This window comes from Drosophila navojoa, chromosome X (genome assembly GCF_054131105.1).
Source record: "Drosophila navojoa isolate 15081-1374.11 chromosome X, UAZ_NAV_1.0, whole genome shotgun sequence".
NCBI classification, from domain to species: Eukaryota; Metazoa; Arthropoda; class Insecta; order Diptera; family Drosophilidae; genus Drosophila; species Drosophila navojoa.
The window spans coordinates 4,190,001-4,209,497 of NC_142895.1; the positions used below are offsets into that span (position 1 = coordinate 4,190,001).

The window sequence follows — 19,497 nt, forward strand, 5'->3', positions numbered from 1 at the left end:
CTCCCTCTCCCTCTCCCCCCCCCCCCCCCCCCCTCTCACCCACTCACTTTCTCCCTCTTGCTCTTTTGTTGTTTCGACCGCCCACAGCTTTGGCAGCTTCTGTTTTTGGTTGCGTTCAGGTGCAGAAAAGTTATTAATGATTGTTGGTAGCTTACGCAATTTACGCTGTTATTAAAGCCGCACCCACAACTGACCCACACACAAACGCACACACAAGCGCACACACACACACACACACAGGGACAGAGTGAAAAGGACAATTCGTATTGTGTGTTGGCTGCCCTTTAAGGCTTTACTAGTTGCAGCTGTCTGATGCCTGCAGTGCTCGGGGCTCAGTGGCAAAGCACTTTTCATGCTCAACCATTTCGCCGCTGGTGGTGTAGGGGGCGTGGCAGCATGTGGGGGCGCACCTACATGTTGCAGGAGCTGGATTAACCAGCAGCAACAGCACGAAATAAGAAAAGGAAGCGCAACTGGGAAAATGGTGGAATTTTGCATTCACAAATGGACCAAACGAATGTGAGAGCAGAGCGCCTGCTCGACTAGCAGTTACCCTATAAATGTGCAGGATTCAATAAGTGAAGCAATCGGAGCTTAAAGCAAGACTCGAGGTAGTTCTTTGAAGTCGATGCTCAGTATATTGACTTGGTTTATCCGACTAACAGCTACCCTATAAATGCAAATCATTGCGAAAAGACAAGTTGTTTGCGAGGAACTTTGTTTGTAGAGCATATTAGAGCTGAGCGACGCTATGGGGAGTCAAAATCTAACAGCAGATGTCGCCATATATGAACATATTTATCTCTTTCTCTTTTTCTCTTGTCTCTCTCTCTCTCTCTCTTTTTGCCTCTCTTTGTATGCGGTCTATATTCTGTATTTTCTTTTAAGCCTTCTCCATTTCAATTACTCTATTTCCTTTCGTTGCTGCCTTTCTTCACTTTTTAATTTTATCTCGTTTCTCACTCTTTCTGCCGTTCTACTTTCATATAACATTTATTTTTTTAGTCTATCTCTCTGTCTCTCTCTCTCTCTCCCTCTCTCTCTCTCTCTCTTTATATTCTTTTTCACTCTATGTTTAGCTCTACGAATCTCTTTTCATTCTACGTTCTGCCTTTCCCTTTCCTCTCTAATTATTATTCTCATTCTCTCTCTCTATACATATATGCATAACACTTTTTCTCTCCCGCTCTTTCACATCTCTCTCTCTCTTTTTCTGTCTCCCCCACATTTATCTCGTATTCTCTCTTACTGCTCCCTCTCTGATTTTCACTGCCTTATTCTCTTTGTCTCTCACTCTGCGAGTCTCCCTTTCTATAATTCTCCTATAACTCTCTCTCTCTCTCATCTTTCTGCCCCCTTTCAGCTGTCTCTCAACACTTTCTACTCTTTTTCATGCGGTCTCTCTCTCTCTCTATATACTCTATTTCTCTGCCCGTGTCCCACCTCTAGTCTCTCCCTCTCTCATTCTGCTTCTACTCATTGCATAAATCTCTTTGATGCTACTTCAAATAGTTTTTATATATGCTCCAGCATTGTAACTATTGCCAACGAGCTTATATAGCAACCGCCACGCCCCCGCCTCCGTCGCCCACAATTGGGTACGCCCTAAAGCGAATTAGCCAGATGCGGGAAAATAATCATAATATTCCTTCAATAGGACACGCACTTAATATTTAACTACAATTTGCCGCATGTTTTCACTTTTAACTGCCTTCCTGTCTGCAACCACAGCGTCTCTCTCTCTCTCTCTCTCTCTCTCTCTCTTGCTCTCTGTCGGTGTGGCGGCTTGGTAGACCCATGTTACGGTTAACGTAATATTCACTTTGAACATAATAATTTTACCGTCTGTCTGACTGTGCGTGTGCCTGGCTTTCGGTTCGTTTCATTTCATTTCAGCAACAACAACAACGGGTTGCCACATTTTGTGGCAGATAGAACAACCCTTTAAGTTGCCACAGCCATAACGGAATCGTTGAGTCCTTTGGCATTTTCATGTATTGTTTAGCTCTCGAGATCTGCTTGCTACAAATTGAAATCGAAATCCAGATAACTTTCATATCCAAGCATTGCTGTCAGCTCACCTGCCACGCCTACTGCCCGCTCCACTCCCCCGTCACCCACTACGTCTACCCCATCCAGGGTCAAAGTCAAAACCCCGATGGCGTCTGTCAATTTGGCTTTCAATGTCTTATTTCCCTTTTCTGCTTTTCCTTTCTTTTCGCATATATGTATTAAAGATAGTTGGAGTAAACGAAAAGAGAACGGGAAATGGAGAGAGAGGGAGAGCGTCTATCGCTGCGTGGGATGCCAAAAAGTTGTTGCAAATCTGAGAAAACTCGGTAACTATAGCAGCTATCTCAAAACGCATTGCTATGAGAACTGTAGAATTATAATATAAGAAGATTATTCAATGTAAACGAACTAACGACTCACATTTTAGCATAGGATCTATGGCAACTAAAGCTTAGAAAATTTGTAGATGACACATACAATTTATGTGGAGCAAGCTGACCTCAAGTAACTCAGGACCTCCAACAGCTAGGCCATTACAAATTGAAATATGGAAAATATATGGCCAACAAATATCAATTTAATAAGAATACCTAATTGTCTCTCACAAAACCAAGCTGACCTCAAGGAACTTAGGACGTGGGACATTTAGATCCAATCAGAATTGGTATACAAGTTACACTTCTCTTAAGACATGAACATATTACAGATACACCTGCTCATCTCTTACAAAAGCTGGCTGACCTCAATGAACTCAGGACCTCTAGCGAATAGATTAATAGAAATTTGTATATTCGAATCAATGTGGCCTAATAGATATGCATATTACACTACCTCCACTATCGTCTTTCTAAATGAAAAGCTAGCCTCAAGGAACTCAGCTATAAAAGCAGTTAAGACTACATAATTCGGTAAATAGTTTGGAATACACCAAATAAATGAAAACATTTATAAATTTTGCCTTTATACCAATACAAAGTGTCTCAAAGAGTCCGACAACCGCAGTTATATCTTATCAACTAATGAATTTACTTGGCAGACGTATCAATAAAATTGGAAATACAAACTTAAACTCTCTCTCTCTCTCGCGTCCGCTTCCTGTCCCTGCTGTTTAACTTGTTTATGTCACTTGTCGAGTTGCCAAAGCAAAAAAAAAAAAAAAGAGAGAATGAAAGAGAAAGAGAGAGAGGAAAAACAAAACCAATTTGAACTTTGACTGCCTGTTGCCAGTTGTCAGCTGCCTATCTCAGTCTCCATCAGCAGCGCAGCTGAAGTCGTTGGGCAGCTTGATTGTACGCTTTTGGTGCGGTGAGATTAATCAGACGTCTGACAGTCGCCATCAAAGTTCTTACCTAATAAGCAGGCAGCCGAGGCCGGGCTATTTATAGATTCTGTGATTGAAGAGTTTCTCGATTCTCTGAGGCAGCAACTGATACTTACGGCCTTTCATCTAATGCAACCGTCCCAAGCAGCCCCCCAACAGCGCCTCGCCTTAGCTCGCTAGAGTCACAGCGCGATAGTTACACAGACTTTAAGACAGCCTTAAGGGCATTTCGAAACATCGAAGGGGTGGATGCATTACTTTAAGATCCATCAGAATACATATTAAGAGTGGTGAAGCCGTGGAAAGACGGACGGAAAGAAAATTAACAGTGGGTCTTACAAGTCCATCAGGTCAATATACCCACTAGCACATGTATTTAGGGTGTATAAATTGACAACATACAGCATCATAAATAAAAATATGTTTCCTTATACCGAAAACATGGATATGAAATTGTCTTTCCCATATATAAGAATTTGACAGTTGATTAACAGCTGCAACAAAATCTAACATAAATATGTTAACATACAAATTTATTGCTAGTAACACTCGTAAGCCTAAGAGTTATAGATATTTGGAATACACATATCACATATGGATATTAAGATTCCCTACCCGAAACGAATATGTTGGCTCAGCTAACAGCATGTTAAATGAATGTTAACTTGTAAGTATATCAGGTAATCGAAGGGCAACGAGCACTCAAGTGCTTGCCATTGGGAGCTGAGTCCGTTGGGGCGAACATTGAATTGAGTTCAATCAACTGGGATAACGAAAAAAAAAAAAAAAAAAAACAAGAAAACGAAAAGTACAAGAAGAAGCAAAGTAAACGAATTTGAAGTTAAGTCTCAGTTAATAAATTTTCTAAAAGTGGCCACAAAGATGCCGACTCGAGATCCCTTCAAGCAGCTAACTAAATCTGTAAACTCATGTCATAATTGAATTTTCATTTTGGGCCCAGCTCGAGGCCGTGGTCGATGCTGACGTCGACGTCGATGCCGAGGTTTAATAATTAAAAAAATAAAAAATGCAAAATAATGGAAAGAAAACTAATTTTGGCACTCGAGTCGCGACTGGCAACAGCTCCAGCTCCAGCTATCGTGCTCAGTTCCAGTTCCAGCTCCATTCGACAGTTTTAGCTCATGGCTTAAAGCTTAAGCTACGCAATTTCGGGCTGACTTGCAGGGCTGTATGTGTGTGTGTGCGTGTGTGTGTGTGTGTATGGGGTGTAGCTAAGCAGGGTTGGCTTTGCCTGACTTGGGGCTGAATAACAACTGCCATTTATTGGAAACTCATTAAAAAGTCATAAAAAAAAAAACACACACACACACACACATACAAATCAGAGGGAGACGAAACAAAGTAACCCGATTGTCAGTTGTTGAATTCAGTTCGTCCACAAAACATAGGGAATATTTTTATCCAGATACAATGAGTACGAAATTAAATAAGTTATCTGCCATTGAGACAGAGGAAGAGGAGTCGGAGGAGGAGGAAGCTGAGGCCCCCGGTGAAAACGAAGATCATAATATGATACGCTTTGGTGTGATAGCCGATGCAGTAAGTTAACACGGTTCCCAGATCTCTCCTGCGGGATCTCCATATATAATGTCAAGATTATGATTATGTATGATGCATGGCATCGATGTGGAATACTTAAATAATGGAATGCCCTTAATACTGTTGCCATATATTCCATATTATCTCACATGGTACATCATATAGATATCTTAACATAAGTCTAGGTGCATATATCAGATCTAAAGACTTCTATAATAATTTAGATATGCTTTGCCATCCAAAGAACATCATAACTATTCTAGGGATCGTAACTCTATATTGGAATACAGATATATAGAATATACCATCACTAAGATAATTAGATAATTTCACCAACTATTCCAACGGCTCTTAGCCATATCCATCGTCTCTTACAGGAAGTTACTATAGGCCTATTGCTCACTGGCGTCGGTTATTGTCGTGAGAACTTTCGCAACTACCTTATAGTTGATCGTGGTTCGTAATATCTGCGCCCATTCTATCTGTCCATCTACCTATCTATCTAAATTTGTATTTCATTCAGACACTACCCTCGATGAAGTGGAGAATTTCTTTTACCTCCTGTATAGACGCCCTTGTATTGGACTCATACTGATCGACTATCCGACCGCCAAGCGATTGCATCACGTCTTGGGCAGGTGTAAGAAAGTGCTGCCCGTGATCGTGATTCTGCCCACGAAGGGATGCATAATACCCTATATGGAGGAGAAGGAGCGACAGCGGCGTCAACGGCAGAGAGAGGCAACGTATAATATATAATAATAAACTCTTGTATCTGGAATATCTCTAGACATCGAAACAGTTGAACTGTGAAAGGCGTAGGTGTTATGCAATCTGTTTCTTTAGGGAGCTAGTTCCAAAGTGAACCACTGACAGAAACCATTTCTGCTGATGAAGACAGTTAAGCACTACTGCAATAAAAAGTGACTTAAGGTTGTTGGAACTAGTTCCGAAATGAACAGTGATTAATCTTTGAGCTGAGTAAGGATAACATCTGCAGATACCATCAGATAAACTCTATTGCAACAATTCGTTATTTTTCGGAACTAGTTCCAATAAGAACAATAGTTCATCTTAGCTCACTTCAGATGATATCCATTTGCATTTCAGATGATATTCATAATCAACGCAAATTACAGGCATCCATCATATTTACAATCTTGCTGCTTGGAACTAGTTCCAATGTGAACAATGACACCCTCACTTCAGATGATTCAGCTCACTTCAGATGATATCCTTTTGCACTACAATTAACGCACTTAAGCAAATTACAGGCACTTATACTCCATCTTATCCACCATTTGGCTGCATGGAACTAGTTACAATGTGAACAATGACTCACCCTCACTTCAGATGATTCAGCTCAATTCAGATGATATCCTTTTGCACTGCAATTAACGCACTTAAGCAAATTACAGGCACTTATACTCCATCTTATCCACCATCTGGCTCCATGGAACTAGTTCCAATGTGAACAATGACTCACCCTCACTTCAGATGATTCAGCTCACTTCAGATGATATCCTTTTGCACTGCAATTAACGCACTTAAGCAAATTACAGGCACTTATACTTCATCTTATACACACTCTTATACGGCCAGCAATTCCAGCTGGAATTTTTTCCATTGATTTTCGCAGAGCTGGCCAGACGGGCCGAACGGACAACTAATTGAATCATAGCGATTAGACGCCTGAATGAGCCCTCCTTTGGGCTCCTTCGGACTCCTTTGGGCAGCTCGGCTCACCTTTGTGGCTCACCTGAGTGCAGGTGGCATTGGCATTGGCATTGCCATTGGCATCGTGTGCGTAATTTATGCGCATTTCGAATGATGATGGCCAGCGATTGTTGCTCACGAGCATGTCTGCAGCTAAGTTGTGCCGCAATAAGACTAAATAAATCACGGTGCCACTCAGTTGCGGCGGGGGCGGGTGTGGGGGCGTGGCGGCTGTAGCAGTTGCAGGTGCAAAACGGAGCACGCACGTAAAACTTGGCAAATTTGTTGGCAATTGCGAGCGAGGCGTGAAACAGGATAAGATCTGCCGTTTGCGTGTGTGTGTGATGGCTGTAAGTGTGCGTGTGTGTGTGTGTGTGTGTGTGTGTGTGTGTGTCATGTGTGTGTGTTATACGTATGATTGGCAAATGTCTGCAATTAATTTTGTTAGTCGCGTAAAAGTGAATTAGCGTTAAGTCTCCAGAGACAGACGAACACACACACACACACATGCGTATGTACGCACGCATGCACGCACACATAGGCAGAGACAGCATGAGAGCTTAGTGACTGGTTGCCCTAATGCCTATTGACACGCCCACGCCACGACCCGCCCCCCTCTGGCAGTCATCAGATTGTTGGTTTGTGCCGTTGTCTTGAGCCTCAGCTTTGATTTCGTCTTCATCAAAACATTGAAGAAGAAGAAGAAGCTGAGGCAGAGTCGGAGCTGGAGCTGGAGCTGGTTCAACAGGTCGCATGCGTAAATTTAATTACACTTATGGCCAAGTTGTTGAGTTCATTGAGCCAGCGACGCCAAGTAAAAGGGAATCCAGATTCACTTCCAATTTCATTAAACTGAACACGATTCGCGTTTGCTTTGATATGCGAAGCAGTTCCGGGAACAGTTCGTGCTACATAATATGCGTCTGTATGGCAACAAATGGCAGCTGACGTGAACTAGTCTCTCGGAACCAGTTGCACAGAGCATTTGCATCACTTTGTGTTAAACACAAATATTTCATTTTGACTGACGATTCAAAGGCGAAGTGAAAGTGAAGTCTAGAATTGGAACTAGTTCATGAACCAGTCATAAACATGAAAATCATGCAATGTAATGCAAATGAAATTCGAGTATTATAAATCAAATTTGTGCATGCTTTCCAGTTAGTGACCTACATAATGAACTAGTTCGCGAACTTATATTGTGGAATGTCGAAATGAGATTCATGAAATCATTAAGTTTGTATTAGTTACTATCACCCAAGGAACTGAAGTACACATGGTTCACTCAATGAACTAGTTCATGAACCACTCTGTGAACTAGTTTACCAATTTGCACCTACATTTCAAGCAATCAAATAAAGTATAGTAAATTATAGTACAATCTCATTTTTATTATTATTCACTTAAAAGTTCTTTTGAACCAGTTGCCATAAATGAGTGAGAGCTACGCTTTCAAATTGAACTATTGACTGATGCTCGATTAGTTTTATCATTACTAGTTAATGCTATGCAGGTTGCTAAGGCGCCTTAAGTAATTTACTCAACTCACCAAAATGGAACTAGTTCAAAAATTTAATATTTCTACATATATATGTACTCTGTATGGTATATATCTTTGTGCTCCAACTCAATTATGAATGCTAGAACTCATTCAACTTAATTATTGCTTCGCTTCCTTTATCATGTAATTACGTTCCGGCGAACTGGTTCCGCACACATTCGATTCGCATAAGCAAATGGAATTTGTTTTCAAATAATGCAGCACAATGGCAGATACTTAACATGCTTCAATTTGACATTACAAGCTTTTACTTTTCAGACATTTTGGCTCCTTCACTCTATATACCCCTCCCTCGCTCTCTCTCTCTCTCTCTCTCTCCATCTCTCTCGCTCTACCTCTATCTCCATCTGTGAAACACAGAGTTAGATAACAAAGGCCGCATCGCCTGATAGAAAATGAGAACAAAGAATTACAGAACGAGAAATGTAGAAGAGAATAAAAAGAAGAAGAGATATATGTATATATATATATGTATATATGTATATATAAATATATATGTATATGTATTCAAGTAAGAAACAGAGATGTGAATATATAATTTGATTTTTGAGGCACTGTAGTAAGCTTTTATTTAGAAGCAGAGAGAGAGAGCTGCACAGAACCTTTTAAAGAGCAACTTCAAGCAATGGAATTAGTGCTGAATACCCTGTGAAATAAGCCAGAAAAGGGGCGTATAGCTTGACAGGACTCCATGTAGCTCCTGCCTTGCTCTCTCATCCCCCATCTCTTTCCATTGATATGAACTGTAATTACACTTGGTTATTCTGCCCTACAGGGTATTGGCTAGTCGAGCATGTTTTCTGCCATTGTTGGCGGCTTATTGTTGTTGCTATGTGGGATTTGGCCGCATTGTTGCCGCAGCTCAATTTCCATGGACAACATGCCAACTACGTCACGGCCTTTGGCTGCACAATTGTAATACGCACACACACACACACACACACACACACGTGCACACACACACACACACACACACGTGCACACACAATGGGTATGAATGGAGCTTAAGTGGCTGGAATTGTTTTTACATTAAAATATCATTAATTTTGATGCGTTGCCTCCAACCCATACACACACACACACACACACACACACTCACACACACTTATGAGGGTGTCTGTGTATTTGTATGCATAGAAATTATTTATGCAAACAACTTTAAGCAACAACAACAACAATGATATAAACAACAATCAAGTGTAGGCGTTAAGTAGCACACATGCCACGCCCACACACACACACACACACGCACACACACACACACACTCATGAACGGTAATTCAACACTCGCACAATTCGCGGACTTGAAAATTTTCAATTGTGTGAAACATTTCAATGTTTTCCCCAACAGCAACTCCAAGCGCACCGCCCCGCCCCGCCCCGCCCCCCTCACTCTCCGTAACCCATCACCCAACCATCCGCCATCCGCCATACGCATCACACCCTCCGATAAAAGTATGCAACAGTAAAATATTTTTGCAATTGAAGATGAAATATTTTTGGAAAGTGAAATGAAATTTTATAGCTGCGCCCAGAGCTAAGGGCGCAAGCAATTGAAGAATGTTCCATCAGACATCACAGATGGATACATACATACATGATATACATATATGTATATATATAATATATGATGTGTATATAGATGAGCTTTGCATATTTGCCATTGAATCTGTTGGCTTTGTATTAATTTGTGTGATAATTATTTTTGAATTTCACAACATTTTACAACACTTGTTTTTTTTCTCGTAATTTTACTGCAATCTATATGTGTAAATGCATATATAAATATATATTGAATATCATTATGTGTTATTTATTATTATATTGTAACTACTCTACACGACATTTTGCAACACTACGACTACTACTACTGTGTACACACATACATATTTTGTGTAGAATTTGTTATAACATATGTATCATATCATTATTAAATATGTAATTATTAATATTAAATGTATTATATTATTATTACAATTATTATTGTTAAATATTTATTTATTTTTACAAAATATATTATATTATTATAATTATTATTGTTAAATATTTATTTATTTTTATATAATATATATTATATTATTATAATTATTAATATTATATATTAAATAAAAAAAATATATATATATATATTGATTGGCATATGGGTTCATTGCGGGGTACAGGGTATCTCCCAGTCGACTAGCCTCACCTAGAGGAGTCTCACTTGCTTTTTTTAGCTCACACAAAAATTTCATAAATCTTGTTGCTCCTTTTGCATATTGTAAAATATATTATATATTTGGTTCATATACACATTTAAATATTTCTTTAGCTACATTCTATCTACTCTACGACATTCAAGCCATTTTGGCACTACAAAATATTAAATTTATTTAACAAAAATTAAATTAACAAAAAAAAAAATTTGTCTACAAAAAAAAAAAAAAAAATTTAAATATAATAAAATAAAAAAAAAAAAAAAAACATAATCTTATACACATCATATACAATCCACAAATTTCACCTAAAATTTGTATTTATAGTAAATCTATTTTTAAGCGCCTTTTGCATTGCTTTTTATTGTTGTTTTCTCTTCGCTTTTCTTTTGTGTCAACGCACGAACGATTGAAGCGCTTTAAGATTTAAGGCGCAGGGTCACACTGAGCAGTGTTACCTTGACAATGCATACATGTAACGCCGTGTGTGTGTGTGTGTGTGTGTGCAAAAATATCGCGCAATAAAAAATCAAAAGGAATATGCCGCTAATATTTTTCGATTTGTTCCCATTTTACTGTGGCTGTGTGTGTGTGTGTGGGTGTTTTTGTTGTTGTTATTGTGTTTTTTTACTGCTATACACACACACACACACACATACAGCAGCTTAATCTGCCAATAACGAGATATACACACACACACACACACACACACACACACACACACACACACACACACAGAGGGAGCAAAGTGAATTCAGGACGAGGGCGAGGGCGAGGACGGGGTCGAGTCAGCGCTGGGTGTGTGTAACTGTGTGGGTTGCTCGGACAGCGGACGGACTGCTCGCAATTGGCTCAGTAGCCCGTGCAATGGCTGAGTGCCTGGCTACATTGACACGCAGCCCACCTAACCAACTGCCACCCGCCACCCACCCCCACTCGCCTGGCTTATGCGCTTCGTTGCTCTGCACCCACACACACACACACACAGTCACACATACACAGTTACGGGAGGAGGCATATGGCACTACCTGTCAATGTTGGCATTAAAATTTGCCTTTCATACGACAACCCACAGGTGATACCCTCTGTCTCACCTGCCACTAGCGCTCCCCCTTCTGTTTGTGTGTGTGGCCTTACAGTTGAGGCAACAGAATAAAGTGAAACATGATAACAAAAACAAGTACTTGCGGGTCTTGGCACCCATGCCTGAGCCTTTTCTCGTATCTGACTGAGTTCCTTTCTCGTATTATTATTAAAAATTGATAAAAAAATAATACGAAACATACACACAGATACACATACACACATACTTATGTACATACATTGTATATGTATATGTATGTATGCATACACTTTTATGAACATAAACAAAAGGCAGCTCTCTGTGCGACTTCTTGGAAAGTTCAGTTAATGTTGCAAAGAGCTACAGTCTCGTTAATTAGCTTTGGCCGGGAGAAGCCATTCGAGTGAAATTACAAAGAAGCAGAACAATAAGTATTTGAGTATTGCGAAGGAATTCATAAATAAATAAGCAGCCGAGCAACAATAATCAAATGAATCACATTAACAGGCCGCAGTAGTAGATGCTGTTGCTTAACAGAGCCAATTATATGTTGGCATAAAAAGTTAAGCTTAACCAATCGCAGGCTACTCAAGCTTCAGCACAGACCATCATATAAGTAAACTGCGAACGGGAAAGACAGAGAGAGAGAGATACAGAGAGAGATCGCACTGCGAGCCAGTCATGAAGAGAGCTAAAGTGCCAATCAGAACAGCTGTTTACATGTCTTCACTTACGCAAAGCTATTGTAGCGCGCGTTAAAAGGAGATGGAAACATGTGCTAACTATAACTGTTTAAAATTGTCACTGCAGAGCCTACACACACACACGTACGCCAATGAGCAGATCAACTGTGTGCCACTCAGCGAGTGTGCGAGAGCGAGAGCAAACAACAGCTTTAACGTCATTTTCTTTAATGTTTACACTCACTGCAATGAAGAAAAAAAACAAGTAAGAAAGCTCTAGTCGAGACTGCTCGACTACGAGATCCCCTGAACCCTACAAGCAACTGATATTTCAATAATAATTAGCACCCACACACGCACTCATGCAAACAAATACACGCACACACACACACTCACATATACAGGCGATTGCGCTTGGGTTGCGCTGCAGTGTTGGCAATATTAGGAGAACTTATTTGTTGAATAATTTAATTTCTAGACGTACGATCGTAATGAAACTTTCAGAACGTAATCATAATGTTAAAATGTATGTGTATACCGAATCACAAGTCTCTAGTATTTGATATACGACTTTTACAAAGATGAGGGTGAAGGGGTGGATTTAGGGGTGGGGGGTAAATTTTAACAAAAACCGAAATTGTATGACATGCGTCTTAATATACATTTTAAATTTGGAGACTGTAGCTTGAAAGATGTAGGAGATATCATTTTTAAACTGATCTTCGATAAGGTTTTTTATCGATAAAAAAGTATCGGAATGAGTTATCGTTTTTTAGTGATAAACTCGATATCCGCGTGATATATACGGACATTTTAAAAAAAAGTTGAAGTCTCTAGCTCTTATATCTTCTGAAATCGACGCGTTCAAACATACGGACAGACGGACGGACGGACGGACGGACGGACGGACGGACAGACAGACGGACAGGGCTAAATCGACTCAGCTCGTCGCCCTGATCAAGAATATATATACTTTGTGGGGTCTGCCACGCCTCCTTCTGCCTGTTACATACATTTTAACAAAACCATTATACCCTGATTTCCCATTTTCAATGGGTTCAGGGTATAAAAACAGCTTCAACATTCATTATCCGATCGCAAAGAGTATGTTAATGCCAGCCGCAAAGTACGCAATTTGCTATTGGTTTTTTTTTCGCTTTTGAGTTGCAGTCAAAAGTATTGCAATATCTGTTCTGCATCCGCCAATTTTCAATCAATTTCGCCAGCATCTGTCAACACACGCATACATACATATATGTACATACGCACACGCACACAGACGTGAGCAAACAGCGACTGTAATAAACAGCAATTTACGCTCACAGAAAAACTGCGCTACAATTGCTTTTTATTGTCCATGCTGTAGCTGTTGCTGCTGTTGTTGTTGTTGTTGCTGCTGTTACTGTTACTGTTGTTGTTGCTGGCTGACCCGCGCTCCTTTCGTTGCTGCTATTTGCATAAATTGGCCCGGCTATGGCGAAAGCAATGTTGACCAAGCAAGACGGCAGAGGGCGTTATGCAAAAAAAAAAAAAAAAAAAAAAAAAAATAAAAATGGAAAACAACAAAAGACATGCGAAGAGGAAAGCGACGAAAACATCTCAACTTACAGTGCTAACAGAGCTGTAGGCAAATGCTTAACATAACCGCGTGTCAGTTAACATAGCAATGTTAGCTATTTGCCTGCTGGCAAAATATGTTGAATAAATGAATTTATTCTATTATTTTAATATGTAATTTTTTTTTTGCAAATATTTGCATGTTACGTTACACAAGAAAAAAAGAAAAACTATTCATAAATCCTTTCGTTTAATTTCATATATTTTTTTTTTTACTCTCATGAAATCAAAATATTTTCCATACCAGCGTGTCGATGAAACTTCGCATTATGCGATCAAGCATTTCCCATTGTCTGATATTGGAATTTTGTTGGGCAGTTTGGGGGGAGAGAGGGAAAAGGCTGCAGCGCAGTGCTGTTGCTCACATAGCTGACCCGCCACAATGCCCATAGTCCCGTTATGCCCATAAGGCTGTGGCCATGTCCGCATATATACATAACCTCAATTTCCGACACATTTTTTTCTTGCCTCTGAATGGCAGCTTGTTGTCATAACGGATTCCTTCTCGTTCGCTGTTGTCCATTGAAAATGCCAGGCCGCCCATCTCCCCTCTCGCTCGCTCTCACTCACGCCATCTACAGACGCATTGATTGGCCCACGTCTTATTAGGTCTGTGCGTGTCTGTTTGTGTGTGTGTGTGTGTTTACATTTTACACTGTTTAACAAAATGACACTTACTGTTATGGTAACCGACATGTTTACCATTATGAGTACTAGTTGTTCTTAACAGTTATTTTTGCTGCTGTCCCTATGTATGCCCTTTAAGCAGAACTTGTACATGAATCAATACTCATGAATCAATGGCTTAACATGCCATTGTTGCCTGCTGTTAGTTAACAGCGCTCGCTTCTGGTATGCTTAAGCAGCTCCTCCAGCTCCCTCTCTCTCGCTCTCACTCCCTCAAAATTCGACTTATTTCACACAGAAATTGTTGCTAACACAATTACATTACCAATGCGATATGGATTACGATAGCGATAAAGATTACGATAGACAGTTACTATTGCTCAGCGTCACATTCAAGGCACAATGGCTGTCGCTTGGGCTTTGTCGAGCATACTTCGCATTGTCACTGATTTGATTGAAATCAACTATTGTTCATTCCCCTTTGCCCCGTGTTCCGTCCCTTTTCATTCCGGCTGCTCAGCCATTGTCTACGACCTAACTATGTCAGTTAATCTGCAGTAGCTCCAGTAACTATGTAGGATGAGCAACTATTTAAGAACTCTCATCCAGCTGGCGATATAAATTTATGAAAGTGTATTTGGCCAACGTTGTTTATTTACCTATTTGTATATTTTATTAACCGCTGTTATTCTGCCTTGCAATAACATAGCAACAATGCCAGCGCGTGAGGCGGAGTGAGTGAGTGCAAGAGGGACAAATATGCCAACAGGATGAGCAGTCAACGCAGCCGGGGCAAGTGCGCGCAGGTGCGAGGGAGAGGTAAATACACAGCGCACTGTCAAGTCCCATATGCATATTTATGTTTCTGCCTGAGCGCAACTGTAGTTTGAAGAGTGCAGAGTGCCGTCTGTGTGTGAGCATATTAGCTCGCGCATGCAGCATAAGCACCCAGCAGCGTATTCGTGCAATCGGACTGCCCGAGCTGCTGCACTGTTATATGTATGTATGTATGTATAGTGAAGTGCAGTACATAACTGTTCTGTCACATTAACTGAGCCGAGATTTCCATATGCAGAAGGGTGTTCGAGCAGTCGCTTACGTTGCAACTCTTGCGCTTGACTTGTCAGCTTGAATACATACAACGTTGCTTATGCGTGCATGTGTGTGTGCGGTTGTGTGTGTGCCGCCACAAACCGTTTTGGCATACCAGAATATCAGCAGCAGGCGTCACAGTGGGCATTTGTGTTGGTGTTTGTGTGTTGCTGTTGTTTGTGCTTTGCTGCTGGACTTGAATTTGGATTTGAATTTGGATGTGGATTTCGACTTGGCCAACCTGCTTGTTATTTGCCTGGCATTTTGTTATCAACTATCTAATTGGCTCAGCTGTAGACAGTCGAAGGAGCTGCAGCAGCAGCAGCAGCAGCAGCAGCAGCAGCAGCAGCCACAGCAGGTGGGCGGCGGACGACTGGGCGTGACAGGCCGACGAGACAGGGAAGACAGTCAAGGCTTTAGTTATGGCTATTATTAAATAGCTGGCCTTGACGCTTGCACTATGGCAGCGATGTGCGACTGTGTGTGTGTGTGCGTGTGTGTGTGGGTGGGCGTCAGGTGGCCAGTGGCCGGAGGCCGGAGGCGGGGCAGACTGTCAGCTATAGAATTGCTGACATGCATTCAGCATGAAACTTTCTATGGGACACACTTCAATGCAAAGTGTCTGAATGGAGCAGTTGGCAATAGTTCCAAGTCTCTGCATCTGTGTGTGCGGTGTGTGTGTGTGTGTGTGTGTCATGCAGTGAGATACATTTGCCTGCAACATGCCGTAGCGCTTTTTGACGTGCCTTGCCACACGCTGTTTGCTCCATCTTAAATTAAAGCAAAGCCCGATTTAAGCGAATCACAAATCACACGAGTGCAAACAAAATGGCGGCTGCATAACTGTACATTTTTTGATATAGAAATAGACAAATCCATCACAGTCAGTCAAATGTGCTTGTAGCTAGATGATTTAATCACTCAATCAATCAAATCAAGACAGATTTATATCCTTCGCCTTAATCCGATAAATCATAATCAACTGAATGTTATTCTAGCTATACCAATCACTAGATCAATCTTTCACTGAATCAGTCAACTATTCAATCGGTGTCTATGCTCATTTTTCAATAACTGTTATCGATAAATCTTTCGAAATATTGGATGACCCATGTTAAAAACATAATGAATAATAATATTACAAAATTTCTAAGAATTATCGAATAGTTTTAGTTTATCAGAAATTTAATTATTCTTTGAAAATGTTGCGAAAATGTGTGTGCTATCGTTATCGATTATTCAGGTTTCTGTTATGGAGTATATCAAAAGAGTGGTGTAAGTATGCAGTTAAAATAAGTTTAGCTAATTATGTGCTTTCATCGTTATCGATAGCATATCGATTACATAATCTATCGATAGCCGTGTCTATCGATTACCAATTTCATCGAATGGTTCAGCTCGAGCCCATTCATGCGCATATGCATGTGTGTGTGTGTGTGTGTGTGTGTGTGTGTGTGTGTGTGTGTGTGTGTGTGTGTGTGTGCGTATGGATGCGTGTTCGTGCGGCACCTTTATTTTTAGCATCGAATCGATACGGCAGTTTAACGCTTGAGTGCATTTCTGTACCACTTCAGTGATGCGACGAGGACGAGGGTGTGACACACATTTAGAATAGCGTTTTTTATTTTTACCTTCAGCTCATTTGGCAGTTGTCTTGAATACCAGAGGCTGGCGCTATTTATAGAGCATCCCGTCAATATGGCAGAGCTTTTCGTCTTGTCAGCTTGATCCACTTGCAGGCTGGCGCCCATTGATTGATTTGGCTGGCTACTTTTTCATTCAGCTGTCTGGCTGTCATGCCTTGGCCTCTGAGATCCTAGAAATCAGCTTATGGCCCATTGTTCGGCTTAGAGTGTCGGAAACCTAATCGAAGTTCGCCCAGCAAATGCAGGCAAAATGCTGCAAAGGCACTTTCTATATCCAGCAGCTCGAAACTGTTAGCAAAAATCAGCCGTTTAACATAGATCGCTGTAACTGTTATCTTAAAATTTTCTTATTAACATAATCGAGCTTCATTTTAGCATTTTCTCATGCTGTGCTGTTTATTAGCCTGCTAGCTGTTAGTGAAAGTTTCTGTTAATAACAGACTCACTTAAGCATAACAGCGCTGGCTATCTGCTGTCTGTTAACATGGATAATGTTAGTGTATATAGCTGTGATCTGTAATTAACAGCTTTGCTCTAATGGCTGCCACTTTAAATTTACTCTGTATTTTATCTGTTTACTTTACAGCTAGCTGTTCATTAACATTTTCGATTCAAATCAATTCTATAAAACTATTAAGCACTTAACAGCTGCATTTTAGCACTTAAACTGCAAGTACAAATATACATCATGTGTGTGTATATATGTATTTACCACTACATATCTGCGGTTGCAGGCAGTGGTCAACACATACCCTGCAAAATGGCCCCAGAGGGCATATCGACTAGCTGCTGAATATGTTAAATCTAAGCTGGATTTGATTGATAGATGAATGAAGAAGATTTAAACAAAAACCAAGAGTTTATTTAATGTTGGGGAATGAGCCACAAGATATTCGTATTCTATATACATAGATACTCCATATGAAGCTCAATTTCAGTTAAACCAAAAGCTAAAGAGAGAAAGAGAAGGCGAGCGATAAACATTTCAGAGCTAAAATGTGAAAATAAATTGTAGTTTTTGTATGTGTGTGTGGTCAAAATAGTTGTTGCTGTTGTTGTTGTTGTTGTTGTAGAGCTTAACATGGACCATGGCCAATTGCTACACTTCCGTTAAGCAAGATTTTTGCTTCAATTTAGTGAATTAGGTCTTAAAGCGTAATTGAGTGAACATTTTCATTGAGGCAGAAGTGAGGAAACAGGTGGGAAATATATGTATATACATGTGTGTGTGTGTGTGTGTGTGTGTGTGTGTGTGTGTGTGTGTGCATTTGGCCATGCTGATTGTAATGGTGGTTGAAGCCAGCGTAAATCAACTTTGGCAACAGCTAAGCGCTCTTGGCGACAATAAAAAACGGAAGCTCCGCCATGAACCGGAAATGTGACAGCCATTGATCACGCTATGTACATATATATATATATATATATATGTGTGTGTGTGTGTGTGTGTTTGCACATTGTGCATATTGACTTTGTGTGTGTGTGTGTTGTTTATTTGAAAATGCGATTGACTAGCGGGAAATTCTGTGAAAAATGTGTGTGGCAAATGCAACGAAATGAAAAATGTTTTTCGGAAAATCTTCGAACTGTTTATGCAGCCAAAGCAAGTTGATGTAGCTCGTTGGCAATGGATTGTCTACAGTTTGGATTGTTGCACAATTTTCCGCGAAAATCCGTTGAAAATGTCAAGAAAATTCTTTGAAATTACAATTTACTTTGAACTTATGTTATCTGTGGATAAGAAATAAATTGAAATTGTTCTGTTTTGATAGCTATTGAGTATAAGAACTGGGTATAAGAGCTGAGTATAAGAGCTGGGTATAGGAGATGAGTATAAGATATTTACATCTTCAGTTTTTTTCCCTATTCTATTTAATGCTGCGTATGAGCTATAAGATCAGAGTATAAGAGCTGAATATAAGAACAGAATATAAGATGTGTTTATAGACTTTTTTTCTGTTCTGATTGATTCTGTGTATAAAAGCTGGGTATAAGAGCTGAGTATAAGAGACGAGTGTAAGAGCAGAGTATGCTGAGTATAAGGCATAAAAGCAGAGTATAAGAGCTGATATAAGAGCTGAGTATAAGATATATTTTTGCTGAAAGCATAAGAGCTGAGTATAAGACATTTATTTGCTAACAATTTACTCTGTTCTGATTGCTGTTAAAAGTAAGAGCTGGTCATAAAGGCAGAGTATAAGAGCTGAGTATTAAAGCTGAGCATGAGAAGTGAGTATAAGATATTTATTTATAGTCTTATTTCTCTGTTCTGCTTGACACTGAATATATAAGACCTGAGTAAAAGATTTACATTTGCTGTCTCTTGGTAATGGAATAGACAAAATATTTGATTTTCGGCCATGAGCTATTCGAAATGAATGACCTTTGCTCCCAAATGCTAACAGC

At 40.1% G+C, this 19,497-nt stretch overlaps 2 protein-coding genes across 7 annotated transcripts in view; one reads left to right on the forward strand and one right to left on the reverse strand.

Moving 5' to 3' along the window:
- Positions 1–19,497, reverse strand: part of rsh (Rap GTPase activating protein radish) — a 155,979-nt gene that overhangs the window by 131,618 nt on the left and 4,864 nt on the right. The gene's annotated exons all lie outside the window — the stretch shown is intronic.
- Positions 4,714–5,668, forward strand: LOC108657949 (V-type proton ATPase subunit F). The gene is made up of 3 exons (XM_018110611.3): positions 4,714–4,894; positions 5,272–5,350; positions 5,418–5,668. The coding sequence occupies exons 1-3, from the start codon at positions 4,766–4,768 to the stop codon at positions 5,651–5,653; spliced, it is 444 nt and encodes a 147-aa protein (XP_017966100.3). The 5' UTR covers positions 4,714–4,765; the 3' UTR covers positions 5,654–5,668.